The sequence below is a fragment of the Rhinoderma darwinii genome, chromosome 4 (genome assembly GCF_050947455.1).
Source record: "Rhinoderma darwinii isolate aRhiDar2 chromosome 4, aRhiDar2.hap1, whole genome shotgun sequence".
NCBI classification, from domain to species: Eukaryota; Metazoa; Chordata; class Amphibia; order Anura; family Rhinodermatidae; genus Rhinoderma; species Rhinoderma darwinii.
The window spans coordinates 226,433,820-226,459,609 of record NC_134690.1 but is presented as its reverse complement, the minus strand read 5'-3'; the positions used below and the strand labels follow the sequence as shown (position 1 = coordinate 226,459,609).

Sequence of the window (25,790 nt, the reverse complement as noted above, 5' to 3'; positions counted from 1 at the left end):
CCAGCACAGCAGATTACATTAGTGAAACCATAAGTTGGAGAAATGGAAGGACCCCGGTATCTTCCTTTTGACCTTAGGAACTGGTATTGTAATGTCTGACCTGTGGTGAAAGAAGTAATTCAATATACTTTCGTCTTCTTTTAGCAGCCTTTCCTTGACTTATATAAACTGTGGGGAATCTCATTTTTGTGACCTTGCAGAAATGTATAATTTATCTTCTTTATATTGTTTTTATATTTGTACACCATATTCCATCAGTCCTGCAATGTAAACTTAAAAATGTGAACAATTATGCTCCACATATACCCAAACTGTAAAAATAAATATTACTTTATATGTTACAATTGAGTGCAATATTATTTCTGAAAAAAATGTAATCCTTAAAGAGGCTCTGTCACCAGATTTTGCAACCCCTATCTGCTATTGCAGCAGATAGGCGCTGCAATGTAGATTACAGTAACGTTTTTATTTTTAAAAAACGAGCATTTTTGGCCAAGTTATGACCATTTTCGTATTTATGCAAATGAGGCTTGCAAAAGTACAACTGGGCGTTTTGAAAAGTAAAAGTCCAACTGGGCGTGTATTATGTGCGTACATCGGGGCGTGTTTACTACTTTTACTAGCTGGGCGTTGTGTATAGAAGTATCATCCACTTCTCTTCACAACGCCCAGCTTCTGGCAGTGCAGACACAGCCGTGTTCTCCAGAGATCACGCTGTGTCGTCACTCACAGGTCCTGCATCGTGTCAGATGAGCGAGGACACATCGGCACCAGAGGCTACAGATGATTCTGCAGCAGCATCGGCGTTTGCAGGTAAGTCAATGTAGCTACTTACCTGCAAATGCTGATGCTGCTGCAGAATCAACTGTAGCCTCTGGTGCCGACACGATGCAGGACCTGTGAGTAACGTCAAAGATCTGCACTGCCAGAAGCTGGGCGTTCTGAAGAGAAGTGGATGATACTTCTCATCAGAACGCCCAGCTAGTAAAAGTAGTAAACACGCCCCGATGTACGCACATAATACACGCCCAGTTGTACTTTTACTTTTCAACACGCCCAGTTGTACTTTTGCAAGCCTCATTTGCATAAATACGAAAATGGTCATAACTTGGCCAAAAATGCTCGTTTTTTTTAAATAAAAACGTTACTGTAATCTACATTGCAGCGCCTATCTGCTGCAATAGCAGATAGGGGTTGCAAAATCTGGTGACAGAGCCTCTTTAAGGCAGTACTCTACTGTGTAACAGTCAGTGAGGGTATTATACTTTTGGATAGACTAATTATCTGCTGCAAATGCTGTACCATAAGGTCCTCTTCACATCATGCTTTAGCCTTCCCCCGGACATATACATCCGGCGGAAGGCTGCAACGTTTCCCACTGTATTGCATACAGTGGACTACGTCGTCCGAACATCCCTGTACCAGCGCCCCGGGGACTCTGGCCCTGGGAAATTTCCTGAAGTCACTGTGCATGTATAGACCGTGACATCAGGAGCTTCCCAAGGGCTGTAGTTCCCGGGCAGAGCCCTTTCTGCCATTTGAAGGATGCTCCAGTGACTTAAATCACATATATGGACAGTTATGTCACTGGAGCTGCCTGACGTAAAAGTTTTTAACATACCTGTGACAGATGTTTAACAGTGGCATGCGTCCCCATAAGCTCCCATGTAAAAAATAAACAAAAAAAAAACCACATATACCATACGGTATACTTTTTTTTTTTTTCCTGATGCCTCAGGACATATGCCAGCTCGACAGAGGCCAAAAGGACACTCTCTTGGCCTCCATCAGGCTAATGGAGCCTATGGAAACATTTATTGTGTACGTTGGAAGTTTTCCCAACATACTCAATAAAGGTAATTCCAAAACGCAGTTTATAGAGAGCCTAAATCTTTGCATGATTAGGCTAGCTTTTATAGTAAAGAAATTCACATCAAAAATTTCTTCTGTCACAAATCCCAGAAAAAAGGGGGGAAATGTATCAACTTTTCAACATCTGTTTAGAAAAGTTTATAAAGGGCCCAAAAGTTGCGATTTGAGGTCCAAATTGCAACTTTTGACTTTTTCACACCACCCTCGACACTTGTGAAAAGGGGGTGAGGGCTAACAAATTTATTATAATTTATGCCAGAAAACTGACGTAAATTATATTGGAAATCTGTGGGCCTCCTTTGGGGCATAGCACGGTATAGGCCAATACCAGGCACCATACCTTGCCCCCATCAGACTACCCTCCCATCGGACAATTAATGTTAAATACATTTAAAAAATATTATTGCTCATCTCACCGCTTTGAATTGGATTTGAATATCCTTTGCAGTCAATGACTGCCTGAAGTATGGAACCCATGGACCTCACCAAACGCTGAGTTTCCTTCCTTGAGATGTTTGCTAGGCATTCAGTTGCTGCTTGTTTGTGGGTATTTCTGCCTTCAGTTTTGTCTTCAGTAAGTGAAAAGCATTCTCGGATTGAAGCGTGTGCGATCTGTTTGCAGCTTTTGACTGAATCTCCCAGACATATATATATGCCCAAGCCAGAACACTGCCTCTTCCATGTGTGACACATAATACGCTATGCTTCGGATCATGAGGCCTTCCTTTCCATTTCAATGTTCTAGTCCCATTATTCTGGTTAAAGTTCTTCTTGGTTTCTTCTGTCCACAGAATCTTGTTCCAGAACTGGGCTGCTTTTTTAGATGTTTTCTATCAGGCTGGGTTCACACGAGCACATTAACGTCCGTAATGGACGGAACGTATTTCGGCCGCTAATCCCGGACCGAACTCAGTGCAGGGAGCCGGGCTCCTAGCATCATAGTTATGTACGATGCTAGGAGTCCCTGCCTCTCTGCAGGACTACTGTCCCATACTGTAATCATGTTTTCAGTACGGGACAGTAGTTCCACAGAGAGGCAGGGACTCCTAGCATCGTACATAACTATGATGCTAGGAGCCCGGCTCCCTGCACTGAGTTCGGTCCGGGACTTCCGGCCGAAATACGTCCGTCCATTACGGACGTTAATGTGCTCGTGTGAACCCAGCCTCAAGGTCTAATCTGGCCTTTCTTGAGTTTTACCAGTGCTTTGCATCTTGAAATAAACTCTCCTATATTTACATTCATGAAGGTGTCTCTTGATTGTAGACTTTGACAATGATACTCCTCTCCTCGAAAGTGTCCCTGACTTGGTTAGATATTGTGACAGGGGTTTTCTTTACCAAGGAAAGAATTCAGTGATCATCCACTTTTTATTTTTTTGTACCTTTTGATACTGTTTGTTTTTGCTGTTTCACCCTAATGATTGCCTCCCTCACTTGCTTTGACACATCTTTGGAATGCATATTGATCGTTCTCATGAACAGCTACCAAATGCAAATTCAATACGTGGAATAAACTCTCAACATTTTATCTAACTGCTTTGTCATGAAATAATGAGGGAACCTGTATAAAGATTGAAAGATGCATATATTTTTAATACAGAGAACATTTACTATAATGCCCATCATTTTCTATGGCAGCTAGCTTGTCACGCTAACTACGGTAGAAAAGGAAACTCATTACACACATTTGTAGATCAGACTTAAAGGGGTTGTCCGAGATACCAACATTTTTTCAAAAACTCTGTCATACATTACCCCTTATACAGACAACATAAATAAAGCATTATTTTTTAAAAAAATTCTACTTGGCACATTTCTTCTTTGAATTTAGCACGGTTTGTTTACATGCAGTTCAGCTCTGGTTTGTTGATCTTTCCTTGTTATGAAACTTTTTTCCCGTGCACGCTCATTGCAGGCTGCAATGAGCGTGCACGTACCTTCCAAGAGTTCACGTGAGCTGTCCTTGCTCCTCCCCGCTGACCTCCTTCACTGGACTTGTCTCCTTGCTGACATTCTTGAAGGATGGTGACCGTTCTCCCCCCATTTTGTTTTTCACATTTATGTTTTATTTCTCTTTTCAGGTCTATAAACCTCTTCGTGTCTACCCTCACCCTCGCCCACCCTCACCCTCGTCCACCCTCACCCTCGTCCACCCTCTTCTATCTCATGTCTCTCTCCACTAAGGCTATGTTCACACTGAGTTTTTTTGCAAGAGGAATATCTGCCTCAAAATTCCGTCTTGAAGTTTGCGGCAGATTTACCTCTCCCTGCACGTTGATTTTTGCGTAGTTTTTCCCGGAGTTTATTGTGCGCTGTTTGCGTATTTTTTTGCCGCTTTGTTCGGGGCGTTTTTCGCTTCGTTTATCTTGGCGTTTTTTGCTTGTTTGTTTGCGTCTTTTTTTGCGATGTTTTTTGCTGTGTTTTCCATTGCGTTTATCGTAGCCTTTTTCACGTCGTTTATCGTTTCTTTTTTTGCGTCGTTGTTTGCGCCTATTTTTGCTGCGTTTTTCATTGCGTCTTTCGTGGCGTTTTCCCAGTTGATTTTCGCTGCGTTCTTGGCCTCTGTTTGCGGCGTTTCTCGCGTCTTTTTCCGCTATGTTTTTCGCAGCTTTTTCCGTGGCGTTTATCGTAGCCTTTTTTGCGTCGTTTTTCGCGTTTTTTTTTGCGTTTTTTTTTCTGCGTTTTTCATTGCGTCTTTCGTGTCGTTTTCCCTGTCGTTTTTCGTGGCGTTCTTTGCCTCTTTGTTCGCGGCTTTATTTGTGATGTTTTTCGCGGCATTTATCGTAGCCTTTTCGGCGTTTTTTTTTTTGCGTCTGTTTTTTGCGGCATTGTTTGTGGCTTTTTTTGCTGCGGTTTTTGCGTCGTTTTCCGTGGCGTTTTTCACCCGCGGCAATTGAGCGCCGCAGGCATAAAACAAAGCGAAATACGCTTTCTCTGCCTCCCATTGAAGTCAATGGGAGGTCAGAGGCGTAAACGCCCGAAGATGGAGCATGTCGCTTCTTTTTCCCGCAAGGCAGTTTTAATGCTCGATTTTAATGCTTGTTACAACAAATTGCAGCATAAATCACGCACCAAACACTCTTGTTTGGTGCATGGTTTTCACGCATGCATCTACTTGAGTGTAGGTGCATGATAACGCACCAATAGAGGACATGCAGTATGTTTCACGCAGCGGACTCTTGCTGCGTGAAAACGGCACCATTGAAATAAATGGGTCGCGTGTGCTGTGCGTGGTTTCGACGTGGTGTGAATGGGGCCTTATGCGCGATTTACACTAGCGTGAATCAAGTCTGTGTGCTGTGCTTTGAAAAAACGCACAACACACGCAACCCATTTATTTCAATGGGGCCGTTGACACATGTGTGACTTTTCACGCAGCGAGAGTCCGCTGCGTGAAACATACTGCATGTCCTCTATTGGTGCGTTATCATGCACCTACACTCACATTGAAGTCAATGCATGCGTGAAAACCACAAACAGCACACACGTGTTTGGTGCGTGATTTACACAGCAATTTGTTGTAAAAAAGAAGGTAAAAATGGGCTGGCTTTGTGAGTGCGTGAATAACACATGACAATCGAAAAGCACACTGATGCATAAGGGCGGATTTAAACGAGCGTGTGCGTTTTGCGCACACAAATACGGTGGCGTTTTGCGTGCGCAAAATGCACTTGACAGCTCCGAGTCATGTTCATACGGATGCGCGGCTGCGGTTTTCGCGCAGCCGCCATCATTATGACACTCTGGATGTTTGTAGCACGTGGTGCTTTTCTGTTTACATTCATTATTTTACTGCTGTTGCGCGAATCACGCTCGTCCCACGGAAGTGCTTCCATGGGATGCGCCTGATTTTCACGCACCTATTGACTTCAATAGGTGCGTGATGCTCGAAAAACGCAGAAATATAGAACATGTCGCGAGTTTACGCAGCGGACTCACGCTGCGTAAAACTCACGGACTGTCTGCACTGCCCCATAGACTTGCATAGGTCTGTGCGACCCGCGTGAATACCACGTGGGTTGCACGGACGTATAGCACGTTCGTGTTAATCCGCCCTAACGCAAACACACGGATGGGATTGACGCAAGTTTTTCACGCGCGGAAAATACACACGCTAGTGTGCATGAAGCCTTACTAATGGACGCTGTTAGACAGTGGCCATTAATAATGAACTAATAATAAATTTTTAAATAAATGAGAAGGACCGCAACGGCATGTGCAGGCGCTTGAATGCCGCGTCCATTACGGACGTAACTGTAGCTGGTTTTCCATGTAGTCCATGGAAAACGGCTCCATTTACGTCTGAAGAAGTGACATGACACTTCTTTGGCGCGGGCGTCTATTTACGCGCCGTCTTTTGACAGCGACGCGTAAATATACGCCTCGTGTGAACAGACAAACGTCAGCCCATTGCTTTCAATGGGCAGATGTTTGCCAACGATTTCAAGCCGTAATTTCGGACGTAATTCGGGGGTTAATACGCCCGAATTCCGTCCGTAAATAGGCCGTGTGAACATACCCTTATACAGGAATAAAAAGAATGTCATCTGGGGTCCTGTATCTAAGCCTACATTGTGTTAGGCTTAGATACAGGCTCCATGTGTGACACTGTTTGTTAGACCCTGTATCTAAGCCTAACAATGTAGGCTTAGATACAGGACCCCAGAAGATCTTATCTAGTTCAGGACGGGGCACCGTTTAGCCCTTTTTAGCACGTGTTAGTTAAATGGCTATAACTTTTATTTGTTGCGCTAACGACGTTATTTTTGCGACGTTTTTTCCGTAGACAATGCAGGTTTATTTTTTTATCGTTTTTATACGCACCTTTTTTGCCATTTTAGAATTTTCATTCATAAAGTTTGAAAATAATAGTAAAAAAAATAAGCTTTTTTACGTTTCAACTATTTTTTTTGGTAATAACATAGTTTTACCCTAAAATAGACCTTTTATTTGTGATCGTCATTGTCTACCGTAAATTTCAATATATTACATGTCTATATTAGGGTAATTGGGTCAGCGCTAGCGTTACAACAATGATTGACAGGGGGAACTGTATTTTTTGGGGTGGGTATTTTATGTGTATTTATTATTTAATTTTTTTTTGTACTTTGCTATTTTTTTATTATTATTGTCTGTCCCTGAAAGGTCAAAAAAGACCTTTGGGGAACTTTATATATTTTTTTTACACCATCTTTTCCACTGTAACTGGAGCTGCACAGCAGCCCCAGTTACAGGGGAAATCAGCCCTCTCATAGTGACGATTGTCACTAATAGGGCTGTGCTGGGTCTGATTAGACCCAGCAGCAGTCTGCCACTAACGGTACCCGGTGATCATGTGACCAGTCACATGATCACCGGGAGGAATAGAGACAGCGCCGCTGCTGCTGTCTCTATTCCTATACACAGCGTTCATTGAACGCTGTGTAAAAAGACATCGGAGAAGACAGAAGCAGCGAAAGCTGCTTCTATCTTCTCCTCCGGGTCCCCGGCAGTCACTGACAGCCGGAGACCCGACATTCCCGCAGGTGCCGTCCCTCTTCACTTTTTTCACTGTGAACACGCATAGGCGCGCTCACAGTGAAAAAAAGCTGCATAGGCTGGGCGGGCACCCGCAGAAACGACACGTCTCCAGTGACGTGTCGTGTCCCATCCGAGGTCTCGCTGGGGCGAGACCATGTGATCGGGACACGACACGACAGTGGAGGAGGAAGAAAACGTGACGTCAGAAGACAGGTGATCGGAAGAAAAGAGCTGCCAGAACGGAGAACAGAAGCAAGATTGCACAGGTAAGTATATTAGGGAATATTTAATGTGTGGATTGTGTGTTTAACTTTTAAATAAAAATTTATCTCGGACAACCCCTTTAATAACAGCATGCAATGTCAATCAGCTGCTTCTAAGGCCAGCAAGATATTGTGTATTAATAGCGGCATGGACTCGCAGGACAGGGATGTAATATTACCACTTTACAAAGCCTTACTTCAGCCTCATCTAGGATATGCAGTTCAGTTCTGGGCTCCAGTTCATAGAAAGGAGTTGGAAAAAATACTTGTTTGGATGTTGATCCATGCGGATTGCCACTTGGGATCAGGAGGGAGTTTTTATTTTTCAGGGAAGATTGGTTAATAACTTCTGGGCAACTTTTATAATTCTTTACATATAATTTTTTTATTTTTTTTAATCCTTCCTCTGGAACAATAGGGGTAAAACAAAGTTCTATAATTTCTCTCAGCCCTTGGTTAAACTTGATGGACATGTCTTTTTTCAACCATACTAAATAACTATGTAACATTGGTAAAGTTAATTTGTTAGTGTTCCTTTAAGAAAATTATTGTAGCATTTTCTCCTCAGGACCCACACTTAGATTTTGGAAATCCAATAAAAACAGAACTCCGTGCAACTATGTTTTAGCCACTGTTCACATCTGCATTAGAGCTCCGTGTTGCATGCAGCGCTATTCTTCCTCTCAAAATGACGGACACTGCGATGGGATCTACAGGCGTGGTTGTGTTTTAAGATGGAGTTGTTCTGATTTGACAGCCCCTTCAAAATATTGTATAACTTTACTGTGCATTTGGTTCAAATCTATTGCTGTCTGCATAGTCCCTATTAGTCTAGGGAGAGGCTATTGACTGCAGTGTTCCTCAATGGGAGTCAAGAAAATCCATGGCCTCCATGATCACCACTTTCAAAATGTCCAGTTTTGTGAAATGTATGTGTTTGTACTTAATATTAGCAGCTTTGTTTGCTTAAGGCTATGTTCATGCTATGTTTTTTGCCTATGTTTAATGTAGTAGTCGTGAAAAAGTTTCCTGGTGTTTACGTGAAAAATAGACTGTGACGGATGCCCTAACAGTGGGATCCATTACTATAAACTTTAAGAGTGTCCATTAAACGGATACGTCGCGAACAGGGGTCATGAGAGTCCATGGCATATCTGTTAAATGGATACCATTATAGTCTATGGGTGACGAATTTCACTATTTGGCAATCACTTAACTGATCCGTCACCCATAGACTATAATGGTATCCTTTTAACGAATATGTTATAAAAGGCTATTAGAAGGCCTGTGACGTAGTCATTAAATGGATGCCTGTGACGTATGTCATGCAGTGGAATCCGTCACCCTAAGGGCTTATTCAGACGAACGTTGCGTTTTTGCGCGCGCAAAAAACGCTGCGTTTTGCGCGCGCAAAAACCACTTGACAGCTCCGTGTGTCATCCGTGTATGATGCGCGGCTGCGTGATTTTCGCGCAGCCGCCATCATAGAGATGAGTCTAGTCTATGTCAGTCACTGTCCAGGGTGCTGAAAGAGTTAACTGATCGGCAGTTAACTCTTTCAGCACCCTCGACAGTGAATGCCGATCACAATATCGAGAAACCTGTTAAAAAAAAGAAAAAGTTCGTACTTACCGAGGACTTCCCTTCCGGCCGTTGCCTTGGTGACGCGCCTCTCGACATCGGGCCCCACCTCCCTGGATGACGCCGCAGTCCATGTGACCGCTGCAGCCTGTGCTTGGCCTGTGATTGGCTGGAGCTGTCACTTGGACTGAATTGTCATCCCAGGAGGTCAGACTGGAGGAAGAAGCCGGGAGTTATCGGTAAGTCAGAACTTCTTTTTTTTTTTTTTTACACCTTCATGTATATTGGGATCGGAAGTCACTGTCCAGGGTGCTGAAACAGTTTAACTCTTTCAGCACCCTGGACAGTGACTGTCTCCTGACGTCGCGTACCGGAATTTTTTTTGCCGTGTTCGGCCAAAACGAGTTCGGCCGAACCCGGTGAAGTTCGGTTCGGTTGTCTGGGTTCGCTCATCTCAAAGACACTCCGTTTGGATGTTTGTAAACAGAAAAACACGTGGTGCTTTTCTGTTTACATTCATCCTTTTGACAGCTGGTGCGCGAAACAGGCAGTTCGCACGGAAGTGCTTCCGTGCGACCTGTGTGGTTTTCACGCACCCATTGACTTCAATGGGTGCGTGATGCGCGAAATACGCAGAGATATTGACCATGTCGCGCTTTTTGCGCAGCGGACAAAAGCTGCGCAAAAAGCACGGACTGTCTCTACTGCCCCATAGACTTGTATTGGTCTGTGCGTGGCGCGTGAAAACCACGCGGCCCGCACGGACCCAATACACGTTCGTGTGAATCCACCCTTAGACTCACATGTACCAGCAGTACGCTACCAGTATACCAGTCCTACGGTGTCTGAAAGGACACTTTTTTTTTGCCTCAGTTGGGCAAAATGGAACCCTATTGACAGGTATACGTTGGGTAGGCTAAGTTTGTACACGCTAAACGGACATCACAAACGTGATTTAAACAGGGCATTACGGTGTTTTTTAATTGAATATAAACTGTACATCTAGTGACTACAACCATTTTTGAGTTTGGCTCTCAAGAACCTTACATACACTATTTTCTATTGATCATATTCTGAAAGTGAATGTCTATACTTTACCTTCCACTTCAGAAATACTAAGAGTTAAAACTTTTATTGGCTTATTCAAATATAAAAAAAAAACAAAACAATACTAGGATACATCTGTCACATAAGTAGACCTAACAAAGGGACATAGAAGGGGTAAAGGCCATTTTACGCCGGCCGATAAGTGACCGGTGCAGCGAGCACCGATCAACGGGGCCTATATATTAGAAACCCCCATAAATCACCATTTTAAAAACTGCAGCCCTCAAAGTATTCAAAACGGCATTTAGAATGTTTCTTAACCCTTTAGGTGTATCACCGTAATGCCGGATTCACACGAGCGTGTGCTTTTTGTGCACGCAAAAGACGTGGCGTTTTGTGTGCGCAAAAGGCACTTAACAGCTCCGTGTGTCATGATCATATGGTGCTTTTCGCGCAGCCGCCATCATTATGACACGGTTTGTAAACAGAAAAGCACGTGGTGCTTTACGGTTTGCATTCATACTTTTCACTGCTGTTGCGTGAATCACGCGCGTCCCACGGAAGGGCTTCCATGTGATGCGTGTGATTTTCACGCACCCATTGACTTCATGATGCGTGATGCGCGAAAATGCACAAATATAGGACATGTCGTGAGTTGTACGCAGTGGACACACGCTGCTTGAAACTCACGGACTGTCTGAACTAACATAGGTCCGTGCGAGGCGCGTGAAAATCACGCACGTTGCACGGACGTGTATCATGTTCGTCTGAATAAGCCCTAAAGGTGAAATTTCAAAATTGTAAATTTTTTTTGCAGATATTTAATTTTAATCCATTTTTTTTTTTTCTTTCTTTTAAATGTTTCCACTGATATGCTGTTTAACCACACAATAATGTTGTGCCCAGCATGTGCCACCGGGGAATCTTACCCAATAAATTGTTAAGCGGGTTCTAACAGGTATGGCAATGCCATACATGTGGACGTAAACTGCTGTTTGGGTACACTGTAGAGCTAAGAATGGAAGAAGCGCCGTAGATTTTGCTTGGAAGTAGTTTTGTTTGGGGTATTGCTGGTATTTCAGTTTATAATGTGGGGGCATATGTAATCTGTGCGAAATACATCAGGGCATAATAAGAGGTGTAATAATGGGGTAAATAATACAATTATCCCTAGATGTGTGTTACGCTGTGAAGCAATCCGTTATGCACAGGCCAGTGTGGCACTGATAAACGGTCCAAAAAATACAATATTTGAAGCAGCACAAATCTTGTTATCAGGAGCGGTGTCACGCTGTAAAATCAGACAAACCCAGTCTGACGTAATGTAATCTTCAGAAAAAGCGTGGTGAACAGCAGCACACGTTTCCCAAGTTTCAATCAATAAGTTCTTTTATTGGTCAAACACCCAGTAAAAAATGGCAACGTTTCGACCCGTGACAAGTGGAGGGTCTTTCTTTTTTTTTTTTTTTTTTTTAACTTACGTTTTTTATTGGTTTTTCCAACATCAATCAGTACATTACTGTGCATAAACATTACATAAATATCCAATACATTAGAATCTAAGAAATGTACATCAAGTTACATAGAGAAATAGTAGTCAAGCTTGTCTCTTTAACTTGGGGAAGGGAAGGAAAGGGAAGGGAAAAAAGCTTTCAAACTAAAGTAGGTAATTGGTCTCTGCAGTCCGCAAATCTATTCATCCATGGGCCCCATAAGTTGAAGAAAGCACCATATCTATGGTTCCTTAGAAAAAAGAGGCGTTCATAGATACAATGGTTGGATACCCTGCCTATTACTTCCTGACATGAGGGAGATGTGGAGGATTTCCAAGCTTTAGCTATTAGGAGTTTGGTAGTGAGAAGTACATGTCCCACCAAATACCTAAAATCTCGTGTGATATCTTCTAATCCTAAAGACAATAAAGCTAGCGCGGGGTCCTTGTTGATGGGGATTCCCAGCACCGAAGAGATAAGAGAAAATACCTCCTCCCATAATTGCGTTATATTCGGGCACCTCCAAAAAATATGAAAAATGGAGCCTATCTGACCACATCCCCTCCAGCATAAGCCCGTCACCTGGGGATACATTTTTGCTAGTTTGAATGGAGTGTAATACCATCTCATTAACACTTTATGATAGACCTCTAAGAGGTTCATACACAGAGATGCTTTCATCGTCCACTTGATAGCCGCTGTCCACTGTTCTATAGTAAACACCTGTCCCAAATCCTGCTCCCATCTCAAAAAGTGAGCCCGCTTGGTAATTTCCACATCTCCATTAAAATAATCATACATGCGTTTTGTGAAATTCAGATCCCCTTTGCTAGGATTAGAGAAATTATCACATATAAATCGTGGTCGGGAGGCCGTAGTAATAGGGAATTTCTTCAGATAAGATGTATTCTGCATATACTGGAATATATCCCTACCTGAAATCTGGTATTTGTCTGCAAGATCTGAAAATGTTCGAAGACTATCTTGATAATATAAATCAGATATATGCTGTATACCACACCCTACCCATCTCTTTACCCTCAGTCCTGGAATCATCAATTCAAGAATATTCAAGGGCAGGGGGACTGGCTCTCCTCTTTCAATAGAAGAGGTAGCCGATAAAAGAGACAACCAAGCCTGTACAGAGACCTTTACTGTAGGAGCCACTGGTAGGAGCCACAAGGATGGTTTTACCGCATAGGCTAATAGAACGGTTCTGAGAGAGTTAATGCCCATAAAATTTTGCTCAATGGAGGTCCAATTAGGCAAGGGTGACGTTAAGATCCAGGCACTTGTTTGTTTAATAATTAATGCTTTATGATAAGATGCAATATTAGGCATCCCTAGCCCCCCTCTACGTCTGTTAACGATCAGTATAGATGCAGCTATCCTCGGGTGGTATCCTCCCCAGATAAATGTTCTAAGTTGTTTTTGAAACTTCATAAGAATAGGGGAAGGTATAGGAACCGATATAGTGCGTAAAAAATATACCGTGTTTCCCCGATAGTAAGACACCCCCGATTGTAAGACGTATCGGGGGTTTCAGGGGGGTCGGCTAATATAAGCCGTACCCCGAAAGTAAGACATATGTCTTACTTTCGGGGAAACACGGGGGTATTGCCGCCTCCTGCCCACTTCCGTGCCGCCCCCCTCTCCATACGTCACCGCGCCGTCCCCTGCACTTGTCAATGCCGCCTCCTGCTTAAAATACGGTAATGCACACAGTATTAACTCCTTAACGCCGAAGGACGGATATATCCGTCCTCAGCAGCTGCTAGTTCGCGCAGGAGGACGGATATATCCGTCCTGTGATGGCGCGGGTACTGAGACTGTACCCACGTGATCAGCGGCAAGAGCACGGCTGTTATACACAGCCTGGCTCCTGCTGCAACAGCCGGAATCGAAGCGCTCGCCGATTCCGGCAGTTTAACCCATTAAATGCCGCTGTCAATAGTGACAGCGGCATTTAATGTGTTTGACAGAGGGGGGAGCTCCCGCAAACAAATCGCGGGTCGCCGTCGGGTTTCCATGACAGCCGGGGGTCTAACAAAGACCCCCAGGTCTGCCTTCAGCATCTGCCTGTTAGGCGATGCCGGAGGCATGACCTAATAGGTTGCCTGTCAGTTTTACACTGACAGGCAATAATGCTTCGGTATACTAAGTATACCAAAGCATTATATATGCGATCGGCACATCGCATAGTGAAGTCCCCTGGTGGGACTAAAAAAAAAAATGTAAAAAAGTTAAATAAAGTTTGTGAAAAAAAATAATTCGACAATTTTTTTCCAATATAAGACATACCCCGAAAGTAAGACATAGTGGGGCTTTTGGGGATAAAAAGAAAGTAAGACACTGTCTTACTTTCGGGGAAACACGGTAGTATTTTAGCCTTACTATTAGACGACTATGATAAAAAAATTACTTCCCTTCGTATGACCTACTATACCTCATATAATAAAGCTAGTAAATTAATGGCCCAGAGAATTAAGGGTAGACGCCTAAAATCTGCTATCCCTTATTTGATCTCACAGGAGAATGGATCTAAGATTATACACCCACAAGATATAGTTAACCAATTTGGCGCCTATTACTCTACACTTTACAATCTTAAAGAGGATTCGTCTACCTACCAACCTACCGACTTGAATATTAATACTTTCCTAAATTCCGTACAACTTCCGTCTCTGGGGCAGGATCAATTATCCCTATTAAATGCTAATATTACCCCTTTAGAGGTCGCCAAAATTATTGGGGTATTAAAATCAGACAAGGCACCAGGTCCAGATGGGTACTCTAACGAGTATTATCGTACTTTTGCGCACATTCTTTCCCCTTATATGACAGCAGTATATAACTGGGCTCTAGAAAAGGGAAATCTTCCCAATGAAATGCTACAAGCTACGTTAGTCACTATTCCCAAACCAGGAATATCCCCCACTACCCCAGCCAACTTTCGTCCAATATCTCTACTTAAGTGGAGGGTCTTTCTCAAGCCTGGCTTTTTCTGAAGAGCACTGATAAACGGTGTCCTTTCTTATCCCCCTTTTGTAACACACTGCACCTTTTTGGGACTTTTTCTACTTTTGTAGTTTGGGAAATTTTGCTGGGAAAGTGTTGTTCTGGTATAATACGGGTGCCCTCACTTCCAGCAGATGTGTGATGTCCCTTCCCTTCTGGTTCTCAAATGCTAAGACCTTGATGGACACTTCCTGAAACTGAAGGAATGTTCCCCTCTGGCCTGCACATCGGGATATTTTTTCATCACCGTTCTACTAGTGCCATAACTTTTTTTGGTTGATGGAGCTGTGTGCGGGCTTGTTTTCTTGTGAGACAAGCTGTAGATTTTATTGGTACCATTTTGGGACACGTGCGACTCTTTTTTTATCACTTTTTATTTCATTTTCGGAAGAGGATATGAACAAAAACAAGGAATTCCGGAATTGTTTTTTGTGCGTTTTTTAACTTTTTTCTGCCGTTTGATAAGATTACGGCGGTACCAAATTTATATAGTTTTTTTCATGTATTGCAGCTTTTGCACAATAAAAGCACTTTTTTAAAAAAAAAAAAAATCATGTATTTTCTGTGTCGCCATATTCTAAGACCCATAACTTTTATATTTTTGTGTCAACAAAGCTGTGTCAGGGCACTAGGGGACTTGCAGGCTTGCTACACTGATCGCTATACTAATGCACTGCACTACCTACGTAGCTTCCGGACTTGTGCAGACCAGGAAGCCTCTGTTAGGCCTCCGATTGCCATACAAACCATCGGCACCCCTGCAATCGGCTAAAACCCCTCCATTGCTGCTGTCTCTCTCTTTATCGCGGAATCTGAGGGGGTAATCGGCCGGATCGGAGACTAGCTCCGGAACTGGCCATTGCAGCAGGGTGTAATTTACAATCAACACCCGGCCATGATGGTGCTGGTCCTGACGGATTCAGGTTTCAGCGCTAGATACAGCTGCTCTATATACAGGATACAAAGCAACTATATCTCAAAAAGTAAAAAAATTTATAAAAAAAAATCGTTTTCAAGGGTGTACATAGCCATTATTGTTTTTTTGTTCTTTTATATTTTTATATATTTTTGAGAACTTTATTGGACCTTTTCCCCTTTTATTTTTTTATTTTTTAGTCCCACTGGGGACTATCTTTTGATCGCCTGTACAATACACTGCATTACTTATATATTGCAGTTTATTATGCTTTTAGCGTTGGGGACTTGATAGGAGTACTAAAATGGCAGACCTGGGGACCTTCATTAGGCTCGGGGTGACAGTGGGGGCCCTCCCCTCCAACGGCTCTGATGCCACGGTTGCTATTAACCGCGGCATCTAAGTGGTTAAATGGCCAGGATCGGTACAGCTTATACACACTGCCGATACCAGCTTATACCCAATGCCGATACCCTCTGCATATGCCACAGGCTTCAGAGCCCTCTCCATACTTGCCTGTTCCAACGCACATATACGACGATTGTTGTGAAGGGGTTAATTGAAAAGGGCAGACTTCTGTAATTTTGTTTACATCTCTCCTACAGCATTGTGTTCATCTGTTATCTCATTTTTCACAAGGTATTTCTGTTTCAGAATACTCTTAAATCACGGTTTGATGTATACACACTAACAAAGTTTAACCTCCTGACCATTACTATTCACCCTTCGTGCAGTGTAGTGATATATAATGCAAAGATTGCTGAGAGAAAGTACAAAAAGCAACCAACCCAGTCCGTCATTTGAAATGTGGTAAATGTTAGTGTTTTTATAAACCAGTAGCATTAAATTTTTTAAGAAAATATATGTATTAATTGGCCAAACCATGGGTTCAAACATCCTACTATTATAACTTTGTGCCAAATAACTAATCAAACCTTGTTTCATTACAAATTTTATTTTCCATACACCCCCTCAACACAGCTTCATATCTGTTCACTTACCAGAACCAAGCCTTGTCTTCCTGAAAATTAATTTCCACCCCTCCCATGCTACAAACAATGTTATGCAATATGATACTAAAAGGGTTTACAGGTCTTAAAAATTCAGCGAAGATATACACGAAGATTAGTCACTGCATGGGCAGCACAGGGGTCCTGGGTTCAAATCCAACCAAGGAGAACATCTGCATGTAGTTTGTATGTTCTCGCTGTGTTTGCGTGGGATTCCTCTTGGTATTCCGGTTTCATTCCACACTCTAAGAAAACATACAGATAGGGAATTTAGATTGTGAGTTTCCCTGGGGACAGTGAGTGTAGACAACTTCTGTACAGCACTGTGGAATATGTTGGCGCTATATAAGTAACAGAAATAAATAAACATGTATTGTCTGTAGCTGAAAGCCAGTCTCACATGCAGTGCTCCAGGTGTTTATCTCTTGTGCGAAATTCTGTACACTTAACACATGTTTATCTCCCCTCTCCCCCTACCTGAAGTGCAGGAAGTCACACATTAGATGCCTCTGGAGGGGGTGTGTTTCACATGCTAAGAATTTTTGGGCACCTTTATAGAATTTGAAGCAGTTGAGTTTAAGTAATTAGAGTAGATGCAGGAATGTTATGTAATAAAACAATAATAATACTCACCTGTTAAATCCTCCGCTGCTCCAGGGACAGGGGCAGTCTTTGTTTATTTTTCTGGAGCGATGACATGCCGTACATCCACGAGACCATTGCAGAGAATCATGGGTGTACAGCTCGTCGTTGTTGAAGGAAAATAAACAAAGACCGGAGGGGACCTCCAGAGCAGCGGAGGATTTAACAGGTGAGTATTGTTTTTTGTTTTTTTATATATTTACTGCATCTACTGTAATTTCTTAAATGCTCTGACAGCCCCTTTTAAAGCCTCCCAAAATGAAAAATTTGGCTTTGATCCTCCTGGTCCTTCGTTCCCATTTACACTTACAAATCTATAGATCAGTATTATTTTCACTGAATAGTAGAGGATTTGTGTCATGGTGCAGTGTGTTTGCTTCTTGCATGTATTTTTTGTGAGTTTTTTTTTTTTCCCCCTAAAACCAGGACGAGATACAGCAATTTACATTTCATTCATTTTCAACTTTATTAAAAAAGGTGAAACAAACATTTAATAAAGAAGTACAGCGCTGCTTAGTTTTCAGGGCTGAGAAGATCTTTTCCTCAGAGTTAAGAATGTGTTTCCCTATTGTAAAACACACCGTTTCCTCTGAGTAATTTGCTTTTGTCCCAGTAGAGAGGTAAAAATAAAGTGGCGCTTCTGCAGCAATGCTGGTTAAAAACCACAACAGATTTATAAAGATAATGCCTTTTAAGTCGCCGAGACGGATTCCTAGCTCTAGTTCCCGATCTGTCTGCTCTGTGGAATGTGCATTATACATTTTTGGGGAGCTGAATGCTACGATCTGTCCATTAAGGTTTTTAGTATGAATGTTTAATTGCACCAGAGCTACGAGAAAAGTAACTTTTCCCAATAATGAATGTGATTTATGAAGTTAGTGTATACGGAGTTTGAGATGTCTCCTTCGAAGAAGCATTCCATGCAGTTTGGGCAGACAGAGTGACTCAGCTTCAGTTTTCAGACCTTTTAACCAAACAGCTTAGAATGTCTCTCTCCCCTGGAGTTGGATTTGTGGAGACCGTCGAATGAATAATTGAAAACCAATATGTGATGTATGAGAACGTTGCCATAGATGACTCACAAACGCTTTTTATAATTTCTCGTTGCTTTTTAGCCAAATAATAAGAAAATGTATATAGGATTCGTTTGATCAATTAAAGTATATGTGAACCAATGCAAGTCGTTCTAGATTGGCTACCTTTTGCCTGCATCAGAAATCTTGTATTTCATTTTTATTTCCGATCCAGGGTAATTGTCACTTTTTATTCCGCAAGCTTTAATCATCATTAGTGGCTTTTTTTTCCTTTTGTTTTTTTACTGTATGGGACAGCACAGGTTTTGGTGTTTTTTTAACACTGTGGTCAATTGGTGACATATGCTGCTGTATGGCTTTACAGTGGCTTAGGTCAGAGTCTTACATCGGAGGTATACATTGAGGAATACTCCTGACGTATAACTCCAACGTATTGCTCTGACAGAATGTGAACAGAGCCTAATGATTACCTGTGTAACACACTGGTTACTATGAAATGAGTACTAAAAAGTCCATGTTACCACATTTGAAGCTGGTGGGAAAAGCAAATATCATGTGAACAAGTTTATTATATTATTTGTGGATACATATTTTCCATATTTTCTTTTTGAATCCCAATAATCAGTTCTTAAGCTTTTTTCCCACTGGCAACCTATGCAACTTCCATGTTTTGTAATATAGTTCCGTTCTACTGGGCTTCATTTTCATGAAAGAAGCCCATTATATCCAGCTTATTTTATATATTTATCTCTTTATATCCTTCTTTTGTTGTTGTTGATTCTAGATGGAGAGAAGAAATATCAGGTGATGATTCATGGCATAGAACCTTTGTTGGAGACCCCATTGCAATGGCTAAGTGAACATTTCAGCTATCCAGACAACTTCCTCCACATAACTATCGTTCCCCAACCTACTGACTGAAAGACATGGTATACAAAAGAAACTTGCACTTGGACAGGATCTTCCATGATCAGTTCACTGGCCTTTGGTCGGCAGAGCCTATTTCCAGAGGACAAGAAGACGGGTTGTCCTTGTAGCTCATGAGAGCTCAAAGTGTCCATTTCAGTCTCTTGCTCTGCCATCACTTGGGCTTCATTGAAAAAGGAGAATATGCTCCTATTGAGTTCTAGCCAAAAACAAACATACTCCGAGAGCCATGAAAAGTATGTTCTTCCCTACTTCACCTCTGTGGTAACAGATGTTCTAAAATATTATCCCCACTGATTTTCTTTGTGTGGCCAGGGTTTAGCATTATATAAAAAGGGAAAAAAAATAATCATTGGCCTGATTTTGTAATACAGAAGTCCGTACTAAAAACTTTACTAAAGGTGAGTTACAGCTTTATGAAATGTTCAGTTATAATAAAACTGTTCAGTGCTGGCGGAGTTCTTGTTTACAATATACTTCTAGGTTTAGTAGAGCATGAGTGAGATTTGTACATGAAAAGCAAACATCCTCATGAAGTCCTCATCCGTAAATTATTACCTAGGATACAGAGTTATTGGATGCCAGCAGTAATGTGTTACTGGACTACTTTTTTTTTGTTTTAGTTTATGGTAACAATTTTGTAATCAGTAATGTGAAACATGTCAAAGAACATTACAATGAAATTTGCAGTTAGCCATCTATTAAATGCTATATTTTTTTTCTTTGCAAATATGTACATTTACGGTATGCCGCTATAGTGAAATTTATTTTTTGAAGTATAAAAAGATGTATTGCTCATTTATGGCTCCAACAGACTAATCTTGAAAACATCTAGATCAGTGTAAGGTCCTGCTCTGGTGGGTATTCGTTGTTGCCACATGTTCTCTATCTTGTTTGGAGACAACAAGCGGCCAAGAAACATTTCCCTCCAGGAGATCCTAGACCTCTACGGACAACAGAAGTCTGGCACATCCGGACAACCCAAGTGCCTGATCACCGGATGGCTCAGCTCATGCACACTCAAGGAAGTGTGTACAGGGCCTATATATATTCTATAGAGTCTGGCAATGATAATTATTTGACATGCAGTTACAACTTCAGAATTGGTTAACCTTGTGGAATATGAATTTCTGCATATCCATAATCATTGAATTTGTCATTTATGTAATCCCTTATGTGGAACATGCTTTCATCTGTGCGACCGTTTTTGTTGATGCCAAACTTAAGATGTAGGAAAATCAAGCAGCTGTACTTTTTTTTTATGCGTCTGTAAAGGCGGGTTATCCAGGATTAGAAAACGGGATCTGCTTTTTTTTTCCCCCGCATATGGCACTACACTTGTCCATGAGATGTGTCTTGTATTACTGTTTCATTCCTTTCGTTTGAGTGGGGCTGAGCTGCAATACCAGACAGCCCATGGACTAAAGTGGTACTGTTTCTGGAAAAAGAAAAACAGACCCTTTTTTGTCTAATCCAGGGCAACCCCTTGTAAAGGATCAAAATTGTTAACTGTGATGCAGTTGCTCATGGGAAGAATGAACTGACATTGTTTATTCCCATATTAAACAGAACAAAATGTGACTTTAATAATAGCAAAATTTTTGTGTGCTTTATTTTTTTTTTTTATTTGCACTTTTCTGCTTAGCCTTTGTTTTCTAATACTTTTATGTGTATCTTGCTCTCCTGCGCATGCTTCAGTACCTTCTCTTTACTTTGCCACAAGGTACATAACTCTTTGCTGTAAGTTTTTTGTAAAAGTCTCTTTATATCGGAACCACTATTATTCTAATGGTTTACATTTATTAGAACAGAAAAATTTCCATTTGTCTGTATTGAAATGGTTGCCTAAGAATTACATTGTGTTGGATCCATTTTTCTTCTCCGGAGTGCAAAATATATTTATAGGCATCAGATTCCGGAGCATGAAATGGTGCAAGCAAAATTAAAAAAAATTGGTGAATGACATGCCTCAAATTTAGAGTTCAGTTTCTTAAATCTTTTTCTTTGTAACTCCTATCATTTATTTATATATATATATATAGAGAGAGAGAGAGAAACCAGCATAGAAAATAGTAACGGCACCAGGACTTCGAGGCAGATGAAAAACAGTGTGGTTTTATTCACCTCAAACACAGCAACGTTTCGGTTCAACAGGAACCTTTCTCAAGCCGTCACAAACTAACAATGGTGTCAAGTATAAATAGTGGGAACATACATCAATTAGCAATCAAGTTATTAAATGTACAATACCCATTATAAATGTGCAATGATATACAGAAATATTATAAACTTTGGTATAAAAGTGAATATCTTTAAGTTTAAAAAAAAAGCCAATAATACATAGTGGTATATATATATATATATATATATATATATAAGTTCATGTATAAATAGCATAAACAGTGATAATTAGGGTGATATGGAAGGAGGCAGGGGCCAATTAAATCCAGGTGAAAGTTAATAAACTTACAGTTAGCAATCTATATGCAATGTCCACATAGCCAGCGTGTAGATTCTGCGCGCATCAAGTGCGCATGCTCCAAGATGGCGTCCAAACCGGATATTGAATCCGGTGGAACGCATCGGACAGAGCAGTTGCTATTGCGCATGCGCGAACACGGAACTTGCGTTCCAGTGTCAATGCGCAGGCGCCAGTATCCATGGGAATACTAGATAGAAAAAAAATAAAGACAGTATATAGTATCTATAAATAAGTATCGTTCACACAGTTAAATGAGTGCTGCAATGCATCCACCACCAAGATTGGTGGAATTTGCAGAGCAGCACACATGACAAACAGCGGACCATCTATAGTGGTCTCAATGAAACTGCAATCAATCGAGTTTGTGGACATCTCGCACCCCCCCTCATCTAATGTGACAATGGTCACCATGGAAACGTCTAAAGGGACCCCAATTGGTTGAATAAACATCATCCCACCCAGGGATGTAAAGTATATCGGACAGAAAACTGTCACAACAAGGAAAGCCATAGGATCCACATATATTGATTGCATGTTTGATGCTGATATGGTGAACAATTTATAAAATCATACAAAATTAAGAAAATATAAAGAAAACCTTTTTTTATTTTGTTCTATATAACCTGGGCTGCAGTTCAATATTGTAGAGCAGCCCAGTCACATAATAAATTGTATCGCAAAAGACTATGTTGGACATTACATTAAAAGCTTATACTTGAATAATTGAAAACAGGATTGATGATCCCGATAGATGGGCCTCCGCTGCCTTCCAATATCATTGTGTTTGACAAAATACTGTGTATCTAAAAATACAAGAAAAAACAGACAAACAAAAAAATTACCAAACAATATTTGTAAAAACAGACAAAGTGCAATAAAAAATAAAATTAAAGGGGATACATCTATAAATACGAAGTCAAAATTAGACTCCAAAGAATTTTTTTTCTATAATATGCATAGAACACCAACTACACCAAAGAGGACGCAGACCGTTCAAAAACCCCCCAGGTTCACGGGAAATATATTGGCTTTTTTTAAAACTTAAAGATATTCACTTTTATACCAAAGTTTATAATATTTCTGTATATCATTGCACATTTATAATGGGTATTGTACATTTAATAACTTGATTGCTAATTGATGTATGTTCCCTCTATTTATACTTGACACCATTGTTAGTTTGTGATGGCTTGAGAAAGGTTCCTGTTGAACCGAAACGTTGCTGTGTTTGAGGTGAATAAATCCACCCTGTTTTTCATCTGTCTTGGAGTCCTGGTGCCGTTACTATTTTCTATGCTGGTTTCTATCTAAAAAGAAGGGGAATTGATTCATCCCCTGGTGACGAGCACATGGCCTGATTGTCTGGATTCGTGGAGTGCTGTGTTTATTTGCTTTTGTTTCGTGTGTATATATATATATATATATATATCTCCTTAATATAATATCTTTATTAACTGTTTCTGGGCCTTGAGTTTTTTGACACATGAAGGTACTTTCTGTCAGCAACATCACATCTAATAGGGCTAATATCACAATTTAGATCACATAACCTAGAAATCTGTGTCACATTGCCCTGGCTTCTCTACGTACTTCTGCCTTCTCTCCTTCGGCCAATGCATATGTCTTTAAAGAGACTCTGTCACCACATTATAAGTGCCCTGTCTCCTACATAAGGAGATGGGCGCTGTAATGTAGGTGACAGTAATGCTTTTTATTTAAAAAAAAACAATCTTTTTTCACAAAGTTAGGAGCGATTTAAGTTTATGCTAATGAGCTTTCTTAATGCCCAAGTGGGTGTACTTTTACTTTCGACCAAGTGGGCGTTGTACAGAGGAGTGCATGACGCTGACCAATCGGCATCATGCACTCCTCTCCATTCATTTACACTGCACTAGCGATATAGATATATCACTATGTGCAGCCTCATACACAAGCCATAACATTACTACAGTGTCCTGATAATTAATACACATGATCATCCAGCCTGGACGTCATGTGTACTCAGAATCCTGACACTTCTGACACTTTTTTTGTGAGATTCCAGCAACGGATACGAAATCTCGCGAGATCACAGAGCTAAACGAGATTTGGTTTCACTTGCCGGAATCTCACAAAAAAAGAGTCAGAAGTGTCAGGATTCGGAGTACACATGACGTCCAGGCTGGATGGTCATGTGTATTAATTATCAGGACACTAGTAATGTTAGAGCTTGTGTATGAAGCTGCACATAGCGATATATCTATATCGCTAGTGCAGTGTAAATTAATGGAGAGGAGTGCATGATGCTGATTGGTCAGCGTCATGCACTCCTCTGTACAACGCCCACTTGGTCGAAAGTAAAAGTAGGCCCACTTGGGCATTAAGAAAGCTCATTAGCATAAACTTAAATCGCTCCTAACTTTGTGAAAAAAGATCGTTTTTTTTAAATAAAAAGCATTAATGTGACCTACATTACAGCGCCCATCTCATTATATAGGAGATAGGGCACTTATAATGTGGTGACAGAGACTCTTTAAATACTCTCTTCCGTGATCTGCCACCTTTGAGACTCATATTTTGTGGAACTAGAAGTCCTACGATGCCATTAAAAGGTTGCAGACTGCCATGTCATAACAGCTGGAGAGTTACAGGTTTCAGACCACTGACATAACATGAGCATAACAAACAGTTCTACTAATTAAAAACAAAAACTTGACTTTCAACACAGACATGACTGTTCCTTTAAATCTTTTTGTCATTCAATGCCCACTCAGGCCTACGCTATTTACTAATATCGTTTGAAGTTTTAAAGTAATTCATGAGAAAATATTCATGTTATTTCCAACACCTCTACGCTTGATAGTCATAGGTCTATTCACAGGTTTTATTTTCGGAATGCATTGCTGTATATGACCTTGCCCAACTGCACTCATTTTGGTATCTTCAATATCTATCGCCTTCATAAAAAAATATATATATTTTTTTTCCTAATGCGATCAAGAATCATAATTGTGTTTTTTGTTTTTATTGGCATTCACTGGTTTTGCGGTTACAAAATAATTAGCAAAAGTAATTTAAAAAACGTGAACATCTCTGGTCCTTTTGTTTCTCTATGTCCATATATTTTTGAGGCTGGGCATGGCTGATTCTAGCTTTTCTGCTACCTGAGGCTAAATTGAATTGGTGCCCCCCAGATCTTCATTGACAACCCCCTGGCTGTTCTACATCACCAACAGCCTCACAAATAAAAAAACTAACCTGCCCCATTTTTTCAAATCTGACATGTCACTTTATGTGGTAGTAACTTTGGAATGCTTCTACCTATCCAAGTGATTTGGAGATTGTTTTCCCGTGACATATTGTACTTTGTTAGTGGAAAAAATAGTAGATAAATTCATTGGTTATTTGTGAAAAACACAAATTTTGAGAAAATTTGAAGAAATTATGATTTTACTCATTTTAAATGTATCTGCTTGTAAAACAGATAGTAATACCACACAAAATAGTTACAAATTAACATTTCCCATATGTCTACTTTGTTTGCATCGTTTTTTGAACTTCGTTTTATTTTTCTAGGACGTTACAAGGCTTAGAATTTTAGCTGTAATTTCTCACACTTTTAAGAAAATTTCAAAAGGCTATATTTTCCGGGACGAGCTCAGTTCTGAAGTGGTTTTGAGGGCTCTATATATTAGAAACCCCCATAAAACAACCCATTTTGAAAACTTCACCCCTCAAAGTATTCAAAACCGTATTCAGAAAGTGTTTTAATCCTTTAGGCGTTTCACAGGAATTGAAACGAGTAGAGGTGAAATGTACAAATTTTATTTTTTTTCGCCAAAATTAATTTGTAATGCTTTTTTTTCTGTAAAACAAAAGGTTTTACCCAAGAAGTGCATCTCAAAATGTATTGCCCAGATTCTGCAGTTTTTAGAAATATCCCACGTGTGGCCCTAGTGTGCAACTGGACTGAAACACAGGCCTCAGAAGCAAAGGAGCACCTA

General features: G+C 40.9%; 1 protein-coding gene across 3 annotated transcripts in view; it reads left to right on the top strand.

Moving 5' to 3' along the window:
* Nucleotides 1-19,650, top strand: part of ATG5 (autophagy related 5) — a 193,472-nt gene extending 173,822 nt beyond the window's left edge. For all 3 annotated transcript variants that reach the window (XM_075864207.1, XM_075864209.1, XM_075864208.1), the window contains exon 8: nt 19,183-19,650. In XM_075864207.1, the coding sequence (XP_075720322.1) occupies nt 19,183-19,319 (137 nt within the window). In that variant the 3' untranslated portion in view covers nt 19,320-19,650. The remainder of the gene's footprint in view (nt 1-19,182) is intronic.
* Nucleotides 19,651-25,790: the final 6,140 nt, after the last annotated feature.